The sequence below is a fragment of the Gadus macrocephalus genome, chromosome 15 (assembly GCF_031168955.1).
Source record: "Gadus macrocephalus chromosome 15, ASM3116895v1".
Classification (NCBI taxonomy): Eukaryota; Metazoa; Chordata; class Actinopteri; order Gadiformes; family Gadidae; genus Gadus; species Gadus macrocephalus.
Window position 1 is genome coordinate 4,245,450 of NC_082396.1, and position 17,358 is coordinate 4,262,807.

Genomic DNA, 17,358 nt, shown 5'->3' on the forward strand with positions numbered 1-17,358 from the left:
TCATATCTATTGGCAAAGTTCCTGGTGTCGCCTTCAAATGAGTCTCCAAATCCTCATCAAAACATGTCATATTTGACATGTAATTGCCCTTCTTCATCAGTAGCATCCATAAGCTCAACATCATGTAATTTTATAGCGTGAAAAACATTGAGGGCGTTCCCCTATACTTGTCTCATCTAAACACACAATATGCCTGCACCAGAGATAAGGCACGCTGTTTAATTACGACAGCTTCAAGTTGTGTTTGGGACCAGAGACAGTTCGCCTCACGGCGAAAAGGCCTTCTCAGACATGTCTCCCTTTACCATATTAGGCTGTAAAAACGCACCACGTTGCAAAAGGTTGAAATACGTGAAGAGCAGTGTTGCCCATATAAGGGAGTTCCTCGCAGCTTACCGCCTCTTCCTGGTTCCTACACACCTGCTGAGTTGCTGAACCGGAAGCTCCTACTTAATTAATTCTAAGATTTAAACAGTTGCGGGCTGGAAACGCTAATAAATACGCACCGTGACACAAAAGTGCCAAACCATGACCCCCTCCAGAGTCATTGTTCGATAGGATCATTGTCTACACGTAGCCTAAGTCAGCCGGTCGGAGCTCACCTGAGGGCGGGAGGTTAAGGTGTGCGCAGTTTGCTTGCCTCCACCCATTCGGATCTGCGCCTCTTCTTCTACCAGACCTCTGTCGCTGCGGACTACATCTCTTGTCTTTGCCCTACTCACACACACGTTGAAATGGTAAGTAGCTTTCCCCAAGTTAGTGTTAAATATGTACGGTTTTGTTGGCTAGTAGGCTACCACTTGCGTCTTTTAAACTGTGGGGTTAATTGCTGATTGTTAAGTTAATTGCAGAGCCGTTTACCTCTTATATTACTCTCCCACACACTTGTAAATTAAGATGTTTTTAATTTTGTATCGTTCTTTGTACGCTTCAGCGTTGGAGACGCTAGCTTCCATAAAGATGTTTTGTTTTTTTACCAAGAGGGGAGTTGGTGTGCGATTGGTGTCGGGTCGACTGGTTTCTCTGTTGGTGTATGGCTCTGCTGTACTCCTAACTGGTTTCAGCAGTTCGCCTGCAGGCGCTCCAGCTGCCTGTGGGAACTTGTTTCCCGTTTGGAGGAATGCAGCAGTCAGGCCTGAACATCGTTGAGCTGGAATGCTGCTGCCAAGCCCTATTATGTGGATTTAGTTTTACGTCTCGCTTAATGGGCCTAATGCATCGCTTTATTTATTTTTTTATAATACTGATACGTATTTATATATTTCCTACTCTTTATAATAACACTGATTTCAGTTTCTTTCTGCAAACTGATTGATTAAATATTTCCCTACGTTGACCAAGCACTAATCGTTTTTAACTTTTGAAGGATACGTTGGTAATGAAAAGCTAATCGTTCAAAGGAATATCCACATGACTGGTAGTTCAATCCATGTTTGACATGAAGATGTGAGGTGCCAAGTCAAATGTTTTGCATGGTCTTTCTCACAGACATCAGGAGTCCGGGTCAGTGATGAGGCAAAGAATTGCATCGAAAGCATCAAAATCCGCCTCACCAAGGAGGATCCCAGGGACCGGTTCAAGGCCTTGTTTTTCACGATCAACGAAGGTGAGATCGGTGTGGACTCCACACTCCAGATAAAAGACGTCGATGGCGAGGACCAAGACGCCTACAAGGTGCTGAAAGTGAAGCTGCAGGAGTACCCGGCTTGCTATGTTGTCTACGACTGCTGCTATGAAACCAAAGAAACTGAGAAAAACGAATTGATTTTCATCATGTGGTAAGCTATTGTTGACTTTTCTAAGGCATAGCTATATGTAAGTTTCAAGAACGTTTACAGTGATTCCACGTATATACTATGATCAGGTAATTGATTGCTTTTACACTGGCCAGCTGTTTGCCTAAACCATTTTCATTCATTGAGTTCTCGATGCTACCACATTTTTTTTTTTTTTGTTTGCAAAATCATTCAATCACTGTTTTCCCCTTGTCCCAGGATCCCTGATCATTCCAAGATTAAAATTAAGATGTTGTATGCCAGTTCTAAAGACTCCATCAAACAGGCACTCGCAGGTAATTTTGTATTTTGCATCTCTCAGATGTTAGTAAAACATTTCCCATACTTGTGGGGCTTCAGTTTTGCTACAGAATCGTGGTGCAAGTAATGACGCCAGCGATTTATTCTGTTTTCTTTCATTGTTATATATACACCTAATTTGTACATGTGGCTATAAATTAACTTTTGCATTTGTTTGACCACAGCTTGCGGGATCAAACACGACTGGCAGATAAACGACACCTCAGACCTCTTAGACCAGTCTGCATTTCTGAGCAAGATTGGAAAGGGAATTATCAAGCTGGAGGGGAAGGATGTAAAAGACTAGTAGCACCATTGGCCAGAGCTATCCATGTTTGCTGTTTTGATGTAGATCAAATAAAAAATGTGTTTGACATGACAATTGAGATTAAACACAAGTGTTAAAAAAACAGACAGAATTAAATGAATTGCCGGGAGTGGGTCCATCGATTACTCAATCTGCAATTCTGTATTCTTTACCGCTTAGTAAAGGTGCCATGAATAATGTTCTTGGTTAAAAATGTTCATTCTTCAAATGTAGACCTCAGTTCGAGCTATAGTGATGCAGTATCCTTGTTGACCGGTTTGTTAATTTTCATTTCATGCTCAAGGATGAACATGCCTCTAGTTTCAAATGCACACCAAGCTCTTTCCAAAAGGGAAGGTGCCCTAATTAAAAATGAAGCACCTTTCTCTCAATGCCAGCTGTTGTGATGTTGGAAGCTCACACTTAGGTGGGGAATAAAGTTTTTAAGAATTTCATATTGTCCATTTGTTATATTAAGGATGGCGGGAGTATTGATTTCAGGAACTCCTGCGCTCATAGAATACGATTAAATGCTTATTGGTGCATCGTAATGGTTGAACTAACTTGTAGATGGATCCGGGCTTGAGACGTACCACCAGGTGTGTGATTAGCCTTACAAGCAGTTTTGAAAATCTGCCCCAATATGACATCACTAGTGGGCGTGTCCACCTAGATCTGTGCTGGATAGAACAGCCTATAGTGGACGGAAATAAACGTTGCTCATCTATCCAGCACAGATTCAGCACAGTTTCAATAACTCCATACCATTACATATCGACATTCAAGGAGCAAAGATGAGACGTCGTTGTGTGGTGAGAACTGATACAAAATCGATAACAACAATGCCGCCATTTTCTTTATTTTTTGTAACCTACAATAAATAAAGCAGGCTTCCAGTCAATGGAAAAATGGCTTCTCCCCACCGGCGATTGTTGTTTACGATTTTCTATCAGTTCTCACCACACAACGACGTCTCATCTTTGCTCCTTGAATGTCGATATGTAATGGTATGGAGTTATTGAAACTTACGTGTAAAAAAGACTAGAAATTGAATGTTTATTTTTCATTGAATGTTTACATAAAGTTGCACTGGGTGCCTTTAAGCTACTAGTTTAAATGTTTCATGTTGCGACTTCATGAGGTGGGCGTTATGAGTTTGAACATTGAGAAAGATGAGCATGTTTGACCTGGATTAGGCTAGTCACGTCATTAAATTTACATTGTGTCAACTAGAAGCTCTGGGGCGAAGTCTGGTGTTGTCAAAGGAGACCAGTGCGTTTGGTGGGCACGTCTACGCATGATGCGTTGACCAGGCGTAGCCGGTCTCTTAAATATATCCAACATTGCGATTTGGTAGACGTAAAAAGGCCAAAATAGCAGTGGCATTCGATTTGCCAACGTGTTTTACTAGGAAGTGAGCGGATGAGGCAACACGGTTCAACAGCAGATGCAAAGTGTTATGGACTGGTGTTGTCTGACAAACGTATTATTCATCAGGCTTCAGTGTAACCAAACAGATCATCGTAGTAAGCTACTGGTATTATTTGTGATCAAGTGTATCCAGCTGGTCGTTATTTGGCAACTTCACTATGCATACGGAGAGACCACCAACTTGTTATCTTGTTCAGCTTTATTCAGTTATACAAATTCATACAATTTATTGGCAGCTGTACCATGAAATGTTCCCAGTTTAATCACATACAAAAAGACAGACAAAGAAATTGCACAGATGGACGTACAAGTTGACATACAATCCATTTCCCTTTTAACACTGAGCTATGGGGCAATATTATAAGGTAGGGTGAATAATAACTTCTGACACAGCCAGAGTCTCGTTTGGAACGGGGGTTACGATGGACTTCCGCAGCATTCCTAGCATGATCCTACACTGAAATGTTCTGGATATCCACCACTGGAATCTTAAAAAATTGTGATGAACTACAGTACAAGAAAAGCAAAAATATATATTTCTATATTTGGAATGCACGACTATGGTAATCATAAGGCATTTTTTGGCATTTTTTGTGTAGTGTCTTCTGGTCGGGGTCTGGGAGCTCAGACGGATGTCCCTTCCTTCAGTTCCCCATATTGGCCCTTAAAAAAATAAAAAAATAATTGAATACACAATTACAAAAAGGTGTCGGGTCAGAACCGGTCGTGGCCCCCTAGTGGGCTAAAACAGAACAACGTGATCCCATGCTCAAGAGGCAGACCCCACCCACCAGTCCACGGTGGGCGTGGCCCCCCGATGGGACAAAACGGAACAACATGACCCCATACTCAAGAGGCAGACCCCACCAACCCCGCAGGTGCCCAGTGGGCGTGGCCCCCCCCCCCCCCCCCCCCCAGTCTCACCTTGCCGTCCAGGTGCTCCTGCAGAGTCCTCACGGCGTCCTGCTCTTTGGTCAGCTGCTCCTGGGTCACCTTGAGGAGGGACTGGAGCTTGGTGGCCGCCTGGCCCAGGTCCTTGGACAGCTTCTTCTCCTTCTCCAGGCGCTCCTGCACCCCACACGCATCAATTCGTTTGGTTTGAAAAGGGAGGAAACTCAACCAAGACAAGACTATCCACAGGGGTCAAGACAACCAACGGCAGAGTCTAGTGCAGCGGTTTCCAAACTTGTCATTAGCTCGTGAGCCCGTTTATAGCTCTGAAAAAATGGGGGTGGGGTGGACGTGGGTGGGGTGGACGTGGGGGGGGTTCGTGAGCGCACCTTGAGCTGAGCCACGTCCTCAGTCTCTGTCTGCTGTTGGTCTGCGTCGGCTTTCAGGAGGTCCAGCTGCGCCTGGAGCTCGGCCACGGTCACCTGAGCCTGAAACACGACAGCGGCACAGAGACGTCAGGGCGGCAAGCGGTCCGTCAGGCCGAGCGCATTGGGACGGCGGCGCACCAAACTGGAATGCGATTTATTGCGGCGGTGCCGTTCGCAGTTCGACCGCCCGGTTTACCTGCTCGAAGTCCTCCGAAAGCTGGTGATGCGAGCTCTCCTCCCCGTGGAGCTTCTCGGTTTTCACACTCAACTCGCTCTGGACCTGTTTACCGACACACACACACACACACACACACACAATAATATAAACATATGCAGCGTCACAGAATGAGTGTGTGTATGTAAACAAAGAGCAAAGCTTCAGCCCTTCCCAGACACACAAAAAGCTGCATAACCTGTGTCTAGTGGATGTTCATTGCAGGCAGCAAAAAGACAAAATGAATATTTTTTTTATAGAGATTGATAAATAGTTAAAAATAAAACACCTACTCCTGCAAAATAACAATGAGGAGAAGGTTAGCATGCTAAAGATAAGCATGAAGGGAAGGAAGCCCGTGGTTAGGTGGGATTTGTAAAGCATGGCACGCATACGGTTAGAACAAACAGACAGCGGCGTGGTCCGGGTAGCACTGGACAAACTGGAAAGGCTGCATTTGCTAAAGCGACGAGGGTGCTGCGAACCCAATATTCGTGGGACGTACACCCATCCCGTCATCTCCAACAAATCCACAACCAGTCTAACGTTCGCCACGTAGGCCCGAAGACACACGAGACCCAGATCCAGCAGCCGAGCGCTGCCGATCTACGGATCCGTGTTTCCCCGACTAGGCCCGACTGACAACCCCGCTGTCCAGTACCCCCCCCACCCCCCCCGTACCCCCCCACAGCAGGTAGCAGGCGCCCTCCCGAGCCGGGCACCCTGACCTGACTGGGCGCGGCCTCAGAAGGCCCGTTGTGTTCGGGTTGCGTGGCGGAGTTGCTCAGCTGCTCTCTGACCTGAAAGGGGGGGGGGGGAAGGCCAGAGCTCGTCACTGCTAATCCCCCCTCCCTTTCTCTCTTTGACGAATTCAAAGACTCCTCCACACATCCAGCCCAACGTGTCAGACGGTTCCCCCCCCCCCCCCTGAGGCTTGGATGACATTTAGCAGAGTTCCACAGGCCACGCCGATTTTGAGGTCTCGGCTCTTTGTGTTTTCTTTCCGTTCCACTTTGAATGGCCGTGTGTTCAGTGCGGCCCAGTGTGCGTGAGCGGCACTGCACCTTCTGTAGGCAGAGGGGGCGGGGTCTAACAGGGCGGGGGTCATGTGTCTACCTGTGCGAGTTCCTCCCGGTGTGCATGGGCTTCCTTCTGGGCGGAGTCCAGCTGGCTCTGACTGGCTGTCAGCTGTAGTCTCAGCTGACACACACACACACACACACAAACATCATTTTAGAACGAATGGCAATGCGATAACGTGTAAACATCAATCGATAAACAAGAAGAGTATGCCTTCTCCTTGATCGAGACGGTGTGAAGCTTACCTCTGTGATCTCTTGGGCGTACAGGGTAGACTCTGCCTGCTTCTCCAGCTGGGCTTCCAGGAGCATCATTTGCCCTTTTAGCTGCAAGTCATGGATGGAAATATCTTAAATATTAGCAGATTATTATTATTTATTTATTATTTTATGTGTCGTTATCTTATCAAACATTCATTCACCCACCTTCTCTACTGATTCGGTCTCTGCCTTTGAGCTTTCAACGGCAGCCTCCAGACTTTGTGTCTTCTCCTGAGCCTAATAAAACAAAAGGGTGGCTATAGTAAGAGCTTGGCAATGCTAGCCCTGAGACACCATCCAGATATTAGAGTTTGGGTTTCACACTGAATATCAGTCTGGCCTTGCTCTGCAGCCATCGATTCCACCTGTACTTAGCTTTAGGTTGTTAAAAAAAAATGTACGCAGATGATTCTGATTGAATAAGTAAACGTAACTCTTGCTCTCTTTGCCCTTGTCGAAATTCGGTCGAGGCAATATATTGTTACTGCTTTGGTAGTCGCAATTTTTAGGGAATTCTGCAGACTGCGGAACTCTTTGTTCGTCATGAACTCCCCAAGCCATAACGCTGATTGATTTTATTATTGTTTTAACTATTAATTATTAACTATTTTTGGGAGAGGCTTTCAACAGGCTCGAAGCCAGACTGATCTGAAGAGAGAAAGTGTTAACTCACTAGAACATTGATTTCCTACAAGGCTAACATTTTTCTTATCTAAGATAAGCATAAAGGGATGGATTGAAAAAATTTAATTTAATAAAAAGAATATATACAATAATAATAATAAAAAAAAACTAAGAATACCAAGAGTAACAAGGACCCCCAAAAGAAACGCCCAAAGGCGACGACCATGAACGTACTATCCTGAACTGCTCGTCCGACTCCGCCATCTTGGCCTTCCACACCAGCTCCTCCTCCTCCACGCTGTTCTGCAGGTCTTTCAGCATTCCTTCCTGGAAAGACATTTGAAAAAAAAAGGGCAGGAAGTCAGCCCTGCGGCGGTCATCCTGCTGGGCTCGGCGGGCGCGCTCCCGGGGGTCGAGGCCTCACCGTCTCCGCCAGGACGGTACGGTACTGCTCGCACTCGGCCTGCAGTGAGCTCTGGCTTTCCTCTGCCTCCTTCAGCTTCTCCAGCAAATGCTGTAAAAAAAAACAAAGAGATAAAGACATAAATAACACAATTAAATCCAACAAACCTAAAAACATAACGTGACTTTCGTTATGGGCTGCTCTCGCATTACACTGTAGCCTGATGAAAAAAGTATTTTCTTTTTTCTATTCCACATTTGACCACCAGGGGTCACTGCAGGCGCCACAGAGAAGAACAACACAATGGTGAGGTGGCTTACTGGCAGCTCTGTACTCGACTGAGTCTCCTGGGTCTCCTGGCTCTGTTCAACGTGAGCGAGCGCCTCCTGGGCCTTCTGTATGTAAACCTGGGACCAGTTATCCTAGAGAGGGGGGGGGGGGGGCAAGACAACCCATGTTATTAAAGAAGAGTTCATCTAGAGATGTCCTCAGGAGGCCAGCGGTTGTCACGAGTGGAGCCCCCCACCTCCTCTGTCTCCAACGCAATCTGTGGGAAGATGGTCTGGAGGGTGGCTTTGGTTTCAGCTTGAAGCGAGTTCAGCTGTGCGGCCAAATCCTGTGAAAGACAAAAACACAAAGAAATCTTAAAAAGGTACAACCGAGAGGCACATTGTTATAGCGGGACAAAAAAACGACAACAAACAACAAACTTGAAGCGACGCGATTTAAATTGACTCATACATTGTTGGCGGCCGTAGATTTGTCCTTCTCGTGCTGCAGCTCTCCTTGTAGTGATGCAAGCTGGACATCTCTCTCACCGAGACTGGGCAGAGAAAGCACCAAAACAAGCAGTGTTAGACCAAACAAAAGACAATGAAGGCGGCGATAATGGGAGTGGACGGTTGGGATTGTGTGCGAGCCGTATCCCCTTACCTCGACTGTAGTTGTGTCAGCTCTGCTGAATTATCAGGTCGCTAGCAAGGAACAACAAAGCACTTGTTACTTCAAACTAAGTACTTCATGAAACAGGCTCAACATTTAGGGGGAATAGAACAAATGTGATATTAAAAACTGTATAGTGGTCAGATGGGAGTCATATTTTACAGATTACAGCAAAAACAAATGCAAACAAAAATTAAAATCTTACAGGTGTGTTCTTCAACTGCTCCCGTTCTTCATTGAGGGCTTTAAGTTCACCTTCGAGTGTTGCTACACGGCTGCTGTCTTCGCTAAAAGAGACAAGACAGAATTTGAATGACAGTCAATAAAAAAAAATCGAGAACAAACTAAGCCGATTGGTCTGGACTCAGCCTGTGGTTCTTTGGAGAGCCCGTACCTCTTCTGCTGCTCTGCCTCTGCACACGACTCCTCCTGCTGAGAGAATCAAAACAGGATGTTGTCATTATACGGCGCATCTGCCAAAACACCTCAACTATTTACGTTGCGTAAGAAACAAAAAAATCGTTTAAAGTACACAATAAAACACGTACAGCAGCCTCCTTCATTTTAAGCTGCTTCAGTTCCTCGTGGAGAGAGCCCAGCTCGCCGTCACGCTCCTGCAGACTGGGAACCAAAGGAATACAACGTCAGCACAAGGGGACCATTCTTCACCGATCTTCAAGAGTAGGAGGAGGACTTCCAGACACTCACCTGAGCTTCAGCTGTTCTACCTCTGCGGCCTCCACCTGAAAAAAAGTAGAAATACAATCAAAGTCTTCTCAAGTGCTCACACAGATGACTATTCTTCTTGTATAAAACACGTGGACTCCCTTCTTTCAGCTGGTTGGGTAAATCAGAAGCAGCGAATGTGGACTCTATGCCTCTGAGCAAGCCAGCGCTCAACCCCTTTTGCACTGAACGGACTCATTCTCCCTCACGCCCCACATTATATTAATGAGAAACACAAAGCACAAGTTGTGGCCAGTTGAGCCGGCCTTGTTACCCAAGCCCCCTGGTTCCTGGCTTTGAAACAATGGCTTGGACGCCAATCCTAGGCATGTCTTAATTATGATCATTGTTATGTGTCTGACTTTTACATAATTGTGGAAATTATTGGAATTATTGATGTTTAATTTGCTGCTACATGCCCTCTTCTCCTGCCCCACGGGGACACCACAATGGAAACAAGCCTTTGGGCTTTATTGTGTCATCCTTAACTATTTATGTGTGACACAGAGTGCCGTGTCATTTAAAATAAATAAAATAAAAATAAATAAATCCCTCTAGCATACCTGTGGTGCGGCTCCCTCTGCCCCCTTCCCCTCGCTGGCCTCCAGGAGGGCCGTGATGGAGGCCACCCGCTGCTCCAGCTGGCTCTTCTCCGCCGCCGTCTGCTCCAGCTGGGCGGTCAGGCCGCTCACGTGACCGGACCGCTGCTCCAGCTCCGCCTCCAGGCCGGCCAGGCGCTCCTGGAGCTCTGTGGCCACAGGACATGAGGTCGGTTGGGTCACTGTGGCACAGGCATGTATCTGCGGTCTTCAGTTGAGCCACATTTTATGCCTTTGAATTTCAATTTATAATGAATTGCATTTTTCTTTTGCGAAGTAAACCTTCCCTTTCTACGTTTTCCCATTAGCGATCTCTAGTGGCTTGTGTTGTAGCGACAGTTCTAGCAACATCATTTTCAAAAAGGCACGTCGTTTGAGCTGCCAGGATGGATTGACCCATGGATGGGCCCGTTCCATATCGAGAAACGCTCTAGTTCTGAGATTTCTTAACGGAACACAGAGCCAGGGACTACAGATGAAGAATAGTTTGTGTAACTAAATCTGGTACATTTACATGTCCTATGCAATGGACATGTCACTTAATGTACACTGTCCCCTTTAAATAAATAAATGAATAAAATAAATACACAAACAAGCTGCAGTAGTAAAGTCACACGATGCAGGTTCGACAAAACCGATCCGGCAAAAATAGAGAAACAGACAAAAGTGCATCTCCCGGGCCTCTTACCTGATTGGCCGCTGCTCTCCTGAGTGGCCTTCTGCATGCTGCCCTGCGTGGCCCTCAGCTCCTCACACACCTCCTCCAGCTTCCTCTGCAGGGCCTGCTCATGCTCGGCATGGCTGACCTGGTGGGAGACGATTAGCACGCAGCAGCAGGTCAGCTGTGTGGGACGCAGTCGCCACAACCGCACAGCATGGGGCAGCAGTACCAGTGTCACATATTTATTGGTCTAATCACTTTTTTTGTTTCTTCCCCTCCCTTGACAGGCGTAACAATTATGACACCACGTCGATAATAAAGTTGCCCTTGGATCCGGTTCAAGTTTCGATTGTGACGTGCGTGCATTGTTTCATGCCCCGCTCCCTAGGGTGACGCAGGTGTGGTTAACAACGCCAACCGTACACGGCTATTTGAAGACGTGGAAGACGTTGACTCAAGAAAATGCCACCAATCTTTCCTCGGCTCAGGCTGTGGGGACGGCGATCACCGCAGAGGGCCAGCCAGACGAAGTTAGCTTTTACCCCCTAGACTGAAAAGCCCTGGTACACTAGCGATTACTCAGATGCCATGCCCGGGGACCCAGTCAACGATTGCCTCACGGCAGGGTAACGCCCGGGGGGAGAAGAAGCTGAGCAAACAGTGAGACGTGCACACTTGAGATCTCGTCGACACGCTGTCGTGCACAGGGGGGGGGGGAGAGAGAAAAACAGGTTGGGCACAAAGCAACATTCCTCTCGTGTTTCACCGTCTCCGCAAGGAGGAGGAAGGTGGAAGGTGTTGTGGGCAACGGGCGGTTCACAGCCCGCACTGAATGAATAATGTTATAAAAGGGATACCGCAAACATAGGGGGGGGGTTCACTGGGCTGCAGGGGCACGAACGCATTCCAGCTGCTCCCCGCTTATAGGCACCCTCCCGGCAGCCCCAGTGGGTGCATTCCAGCACCGCCAGGGCCCTGTCATTAAGAGGCAATCCAAGCTCTCACAACTCCGCCAATAAGGGCCCCGGGGCCGAGGTGGACCCCCCGCTGGATAATACGACTCTGACCGCTACCCAGACTAACTACCAGTCTTCTTTTAGGTCTACCCGCTGGGCGTCTGGCAGGAATAGTAACCTTGAAGGCAGGAATAAGGCTTTCTGCAAGCTGAAGTAGTCAATAAAAAAAGCCCAGCGTGGAGCTGGATGTAGCGCGTTGACGTGGGGATCGGGCCGAATGATTGCGTGACTGAAGGAGGGAGGCGAGGAGAGCGCAGATGAGGCCCGGGCTAACCTGCAGCGCCGCCAGCTGGTTCTCGGTGGCGGACACCTTGCCCTCGAGGCCCCTCTTGGCCTGCTGGTCGGCCTGCAGCAGCTCCGCCTTCTCCCCCAGCTCCTTGGTCAGCTTCATACAGTCCTGACGCAGCTTGGCCAACTCGGCGTTCTGCCTGAAGACACACACACACACACACACACACACACACACACACACACACACACACACACACACACACACACACACACACACACACACACACACACACACACACACACACACACACACACACACACACACACACACACACACACACACACTTGAGAACTACGATCCGTGCTGCCAATGAAAGTATCTCTACACGAAAGTCAAACAAAGTAGGGATTTTAGGGTTCAGATCGTCAGTGGAGCCGTGTGGCAGTGGCCTCCTTCTCCCCATGCAGGGATCAGCCAATCCGATGGTGAGTGAGTGAGTGAGTGAGACTCACTTGCTCTCGGCCTGGCTGGTGGCCTGGTTCAGGGCGTCCCGGAGGATTGAGTTCTCCTGCTGCAGGCGGGTGAGCTGGGCACTGGGGCCCTTGTCCAGCTGCTCCTGAAGAGCTACCACCTGGTGGAGCATCGAAACATAGATGAGAGGCGTTTCATTGGCCGCCTTTACAATTGCCGTTGAACAATTAGTCGTATTATTACAATTAACTTTGGACTTCTGATTCTGGGACAAAAACTAGACTAGAGTTAACATCACCCAGATAAAAAAGGGCCTAAAGATCTAGGTTACATCGCAAAACTAAAGAAAAAAAATAGCAAGGATATGTTGGGATCACTGAAATATGCGATACAGGCAATGATGCAGGCTTCTATCAACCCCGGCGCGGTCTTCATGGAGCCTATGAGGGGCACCTTGGCGTTGAGCTTCTGGGTCTGCGCCACGTGGTCCTGGTAGCTGGCCTGCATGCGCGCCTGCAGGGCGATCATCTCCTGCTCCCGCTTGCTGAGCTGGGAGCTCAGTCGGGTCTCCACACTGGCCACCTTGGACTTCTCCGTCGACAGCTCCTGGGGGGCCACAGAGGACGTAGTCCGTTTCAATTGATGGCGGACTCTGCGTGATTTATAACGGCCGACCCGGGCTACGGCGGTATCTGTTCGAAAATGTTCGAACGTGGTTTTTCCGTTCGTTTTGACACGGGATACAGGACACCAGAGTGTGTCGTTTCATGAGCTGAACCAGATAGCTGTAGCAAAGTTCAACCTTTGTCATCTCTCTCAGTCGGCTCTTGGCTGCGACCGCGTCGTCTTGCTCGGCTGCCAGCTGTTTCTCCTTCTCGTCGAGCTGCTTCTTCAGCATGGCCACTGGATCTCCCTTCTGGGAGGCCTGGGGAGAGGAGAGACGGGGAGGGGAAAGAGGGGGAGAGGGGAGAGAGGGAGAGGGAGAGGGGAGGGATGGAGAGGAGTGGCCAGAGAGGGGTCGAGAACAAGACACAAAAATAAAGAGTTGAGTATTTGGCCACCAGTCAACCAGAGACCTGCATTCCTAACAGACCCCTCTCGTGTGGTCAGTACCGAGTCCTACCGGGAGGCAGGAGAGTTACGTCACCCGCTGCCGCCGTTAATCTACCGTGATGCAGACCTGCATTACCAACAGTCGATATTGATATTGTATACAGAGTCAAACTCGTTTAAAGATTCCTCTTTAGTTCACACTTCGTACAGTGATTTGGTATGATATAAGCTCGTTTGCTTCCACTTGGAAGCTGGGATTCAGATTTGTACATATTTCTTTTAATACTATTTCAATATCATGTCCTTCCCCATCCGTCTCCCTTCCCTTGCGCGGAGATTCGTTTCGTATCACCGCTTAAGGCCTGACAACTCCTCCCTCCCCCCCCCCCCCCCCGCCCCCGCCACCACCACCAGCATACCGTGTGCCAAGCGTCCTGGATGATGCCGGCCTTCTCAGTCAGGATCTCGATGAGGCGATGGGCCTCGGCCTCGCTGAACACCATGCTGCGCACCGTGGACACCAGGGCCTTGTAGGGCAGGTAGAGCGGGGCGTCGGCGAGGTCCTCGGCTGCCACGCGGGGAACACCCGCAGGGAGAGAGACAGACATTGGGAATGGATTCTGCGGTGGAGACAACACGCCAACACACTAACCGTGTCGTTGTACATGCGACATTCCCACCAGTGGTCCTGTGCTACATGACGTGCCCCTCGCTTATCAACCCATCTCCCTTCAGTGTCCATAAAAATATGCAAATGTATACGTTTATTTTTTTACAGCCTGATTCTCCCCTCCCACACACTTGAGACACTTGGACTCCTTTCCCGGGAGAGTGGAGAAGGAATCTCTGGTTAACGCAGTCGAGGGGAGCTGTGGCACCAGGCGCAGACGGCCCTACTCAAGCAGAAGAGAAGCCCGGCTATTGTTGGAGGGAGGGGGGGGGGGTGCATTGAGAGCGCCTTTGTCAGCTCACCCAACAGGCCAGTGGTGTGTTTAGACCGGCCAGCCCTAGCCCTCCCTTCCCCTCCAGCATGGAGTGCCAGATGTTTCCCCACCTACCTCCTCCCAGCGACACCATTTCCCACGAATACACAGCTAAAAGCTCACCGCTGCCCAAGGCATCAGTGCCACTGCTACCACCAGTAGGGACCCCCGCCCACGAAAGACCTGACGTCTTCCGATCTGGGAACCACGAGGTCATAGTTAATACCCGACGAGCCACACCGACTTACCAGGCTCAGGCTTCTTCTTGGGGGCCTTCTTCTTGGGCTCCTGGGCTTTGGCCGGGGCCACAGGGGGCACTGCCATCACCGGGACCGCCTTGGTCGATGCCTCCAGGGTGGGGGCGGCCTTGGCAGCCTTGGCGGATTGGGTCGGGGCAGACTTGTTAGGGACAGCCGCTGGCTTTGGTGGAGCGGAAGCCGGGGACGATTTGGCCGGGGCGGACTTGGGCGGAGCGGAGGTGGACTTTGCTGCGGCGGCGGCGGCGGGGGCGGCGGTAGTAGTAGATTTGGCCTCCGCTGGGGCGGACTTGGCCTGCGGGGGAGCAGATTTGGTCTGGGCCGGGGCAGACTTGGCCTGGATGGGGGCGGGCTTGGCGGGTTCGGGGGCAGCAGCCGCCTGGATGGGGACGGGCTCCACTTTGCCTCCCTTTTTCTTCTTCTTGTCCTTAGGCAAGGGCTCGGCCGGGGCGGGGGCCTTGGGCTGGACTTCTTCAGGGGCCTGGGCGGGGGCTTCCGGTACGGGGGCAGGAGCGGCAGCCACAACGGGGACGGCGACCGTCTCTGGGATCGGGTCGGTCTCGGGGGCCTCCGTTTCCTCCTCTGGCTCTGGGATCTTCCCGTTGGGTTTTTCGTCCTTTTTCTTCGTCTTGGTTTTCTTCTCGGAGGCCTTGTCCTTCTTCTTCTTGTCGCTGCGAGAGGGCTGAATCTTGCCCTGTTTACTCCGCTGCTTGGCCAATGCCTCCTCATAGGAGGTCTCCTTCATGGAGAAGGTGGAGACCAGTACTATGCCTATGGCCGAGATCACCATGAATCCACCAAACACAAGGATGCCCAGGGTTTGCGGTTCGTAGATATCCATGATTCAAATGTAATTAACCTGTCAACAGAAACCAACTGTCAAAATGACGAAAATGAAGTATCAACACCCTAAACTTAATGGTCAAAGAACGTGAAATATCGACAACAGAACGTGAACACAGGTTTCAAGGAAGTAAGTTACTGTAAATTCAAGATCTTCCAGGAAGGAAATATATTCTCCTACCGAGCTGAAACGAAACCCAGTGAGCAATGAAAACGACGAGCGCATGATTACACAAGAAAAAAAAAAAGTTTGGCACGATTGTGGGACAAGTAGTTCAGCTTACCAGCCTCAAGAGGCTGCTGTTAAGCTTATACCATGAGTTAAGAACACGTATGGGAACAGAGAAATCCTTCCCACCATTGAAGGGTCATGTTTTCTTTTCTTCTGTACTTTCTGGGTACAGGAGACATTCGGTTACACGCATGAACACATTAGCCTCGTCTTAGGGGACTTGTCATATTCAAATAAACTACAACATGAAAGAAAGCATTTCAGTTTGTCATTTTTTATTCAGCAATGTAAAGGTGAAAAATAATAATCCCAGTTAATGTTGAAGATACTTAGGTTGTATTCCTATACAAGTCAACTATTCTAACACACCTCCATCGTATTTTGGATGAACACATTTTTATGAAATCTTTTTCACTGAACCATAAGTTTGACAGGCTTGGAATGAATAAGCTGTTATTAGTCCTACAACTGAAAAAAACTAAACAAGACTTTCTTCCACAAAGTCCGAGTGGATTCAGTAAAAGTCTGGACCTCCAGGGGGTGTAAAATGGCTGAGCCTACGTTTGTTACATAATGGTCAATATAGGTCTGCCCATTCATATGTACATGCACAAGTTAATCCATGTATCCATAGGGAACCCATTCGTTATCATGTTCTGTTTCAAAGTTCATGTTGATTTAGCGATGAATTAAAGCTCATTAGATTCATCCACAATCTATTTTTTCTCCCTCTCATCTTCTCTGATTTGGCAAGACACACTCCACACACTGAATTATAACACAATGGCATACAATCGAGCAGGTAAAACAAACAAGCGACAACCCAATGACAGGTAGGTGGTTCTTAAAGACATGCAGATAGATATGCTTATCAAGCCGCATCTGAGCATCAAGTCTCAGAGGCTAACAGCAACTTGTATCAATGAACTTGGTCGTCATCATCATGCTCACAATAGGACACAATGCTGGCTGCACAACGCCTCGCTAAACCCATTATACTGTCAAACAGTGGCATCTCAAATACATCTATTACTAACTTTTTTGCCTTTCAATAAGTATCTTGGGAATCAGTAGGAGATGGCTTGGAAAGCTAGCTTTTTGTTAGCTAACACTTTAAAAAAAAAAACTAATTTCAAAACTTACCTCTCGGAGGAAGCAGCTGGGAGTATAGCTTTGGAATGAATGAAAATGGGACAAAAAGTCCTGGTTTTTCTTTTACAGTTGTGGCGTTTCGCTGACTATTTATCTCGCTAACTTGCCTTTTTCCTGTGCTCTGCTTCAGTCCAGTTGGGAATCTGTGCACTGTGAAGTCGTGGCACTTTGAGCTGGCTAGACGCGTTGGCCCCGTGCCCTACATAGCTACCGTCATGCCACAAAGCCTCCCATTGGCTGGCAGGATCGCCGTCACTAACCGGGGCTGCTGGGAGATGTAGTCCTAACGCCGGTCGAACTCAATCTGAAAATGAGCGAGTTGTAGCTGGTATAGGAGGATACATGGGGAAAGAGGTCATGCATTGAAGTTATCAAACAGAGTCACACCTTAGCCCAATAAAAGTGTCAAATCTCCTGCAGCTAAAAGATAAGGCTGGTAGCAGAAGGCTTCGTCACCGCAAACATAATTAAAGTGTGT

The 17,358-nt window shown here is 48.5% G+C and overlaps 2 protein-coding genes across 7 annotated transcripts; one reads left to right on the plus strand and one right to left on the minus strand.

Annotated features, from left to right (window-relative positions):
- Positions 1-404: 404 nt before the first annotated feature.
- Positions 405-2,837, plus strand: cfl1l (cofilin 1 (non-muscle), like). The gene is made up of 4 exons (XM_060072961.1): positions 405-737; positions 1,489-1,778; positions 1,995-2,071; positions 2,261-2,837. The coding sequence occupies exons 1-4, from the start codon at positions 735-737 to the stop codon at positions 2,380-2,382; spliced, it is 492 nt and encodes a 163-aa protein (XP_059928944.1). The 5' UTR covers positions 405-734; the 3' UTR covers positions 2,383-2,837.
- Positions 2,838-3,994: 1,157 nt separating this feature from the next.
- Positions 3,995-17,131, minus strand: rrbp1a (ribosome binding protein 1a). 6 transcript variants are annotated; one of them, XM_060073322.1, is made up of 27 exons: positions 16,988-17,131; positions 14,637-15,512; positions 13,833-13,976; positions 13,163-13,285; positions 12,814-12,966; positions 12,402-12,520; positions 11,932-12,085; positions 10,669-10,786; positions 9,945-10,129; positions 9,364-9,398; positions 9,204-9,276; positions 9,050-9,087; positions 8,861-8,942; positions 8,647-8,687; positions 8,455-8,536; positions 8,240-8,329; positions 8,034-8,135; positions 7,735-7,824; positions 7,545-7,637; positions 6,852-6,923; positions 6,672-6,752; positions 6,463-6,546; positions 6,075-6,146; positions 5,329-5,412; positions 5,094-5,192; positions 4,738-4,881; positions 3,995-4,476 (listed from the first exon to the last, which is right to left on the minus strand). In XM_060073322.1, exons 2-27 carry the CDS (start codon positions 15,492-15,494, stop codon positions 4,438-4,440), a joined length of 3,255 nt encoding a protein of 1,084 aa, XP_059929305.1. In that variant the 5' UTR covers positions 15,495-15,512; positions 16,988-17,131; the 3' UTR covers positions 3,995-4,437. The 6 variants fall into 6 exon arrangements, with proteins under 6 accessions (XP_059929305.1, XP_059929306.1, XP_059929304.1 ...); XM_060073323.1 differs by having other exon boundaries at positions 13,833-13,981; positions 14,645-15,512; positions 16,872-17,070; XM_060073321.1 differs by having other exon boundaries at positions 13,833-13,984; positions 14,645-15,512; positions 16,872-17,070.
- Between the last annotated feature and the right edge of the window lie 227 nt (positions 17,132-17,358).

Excerpts from the sequence above, each read along its gene's own strand:
- cfl1l (XM_060072961.1), top strand. Across the intron at positions 1,779-1,994 it reads GAATTGATTTTCATCATGTG|GATCCCTGATCATTCCAAGA; the intron begins GTAAGCTATTGT and ends CCCTTGTCCCAG. Across the intron at positions 2,072-2,260 it reads CATCAAACAGGCACTCGCAG|CTTGCGGGATCAAACACGAC; the intron begins GTAATTTTGTAT and ends GTTTGACCACAG.
- rrbp1a (XM_060073322.1), bottom strand. The coding sequence starts at position 15,494 with ATGGATATCTACGAACCGCAAACCCTGGGCATCCTTGTGTTTGGTGGA. Across the intron at positions 12,967-13,162 it reads GACTGAGAGAGATGACAAAG|GAGCTGTCGACGGAGAAGTC; the intron begins GTTGAACTTTGC and ends GTGGCCCCCCAG. Across the intron at positions 8,330-8,454 it reads AATCTACGGCCGCCAACAAT|GATTTGGCCGCACAGCTGAA; the intron begins GTATGAGTCAAT and ends TGTCTTTCACAG.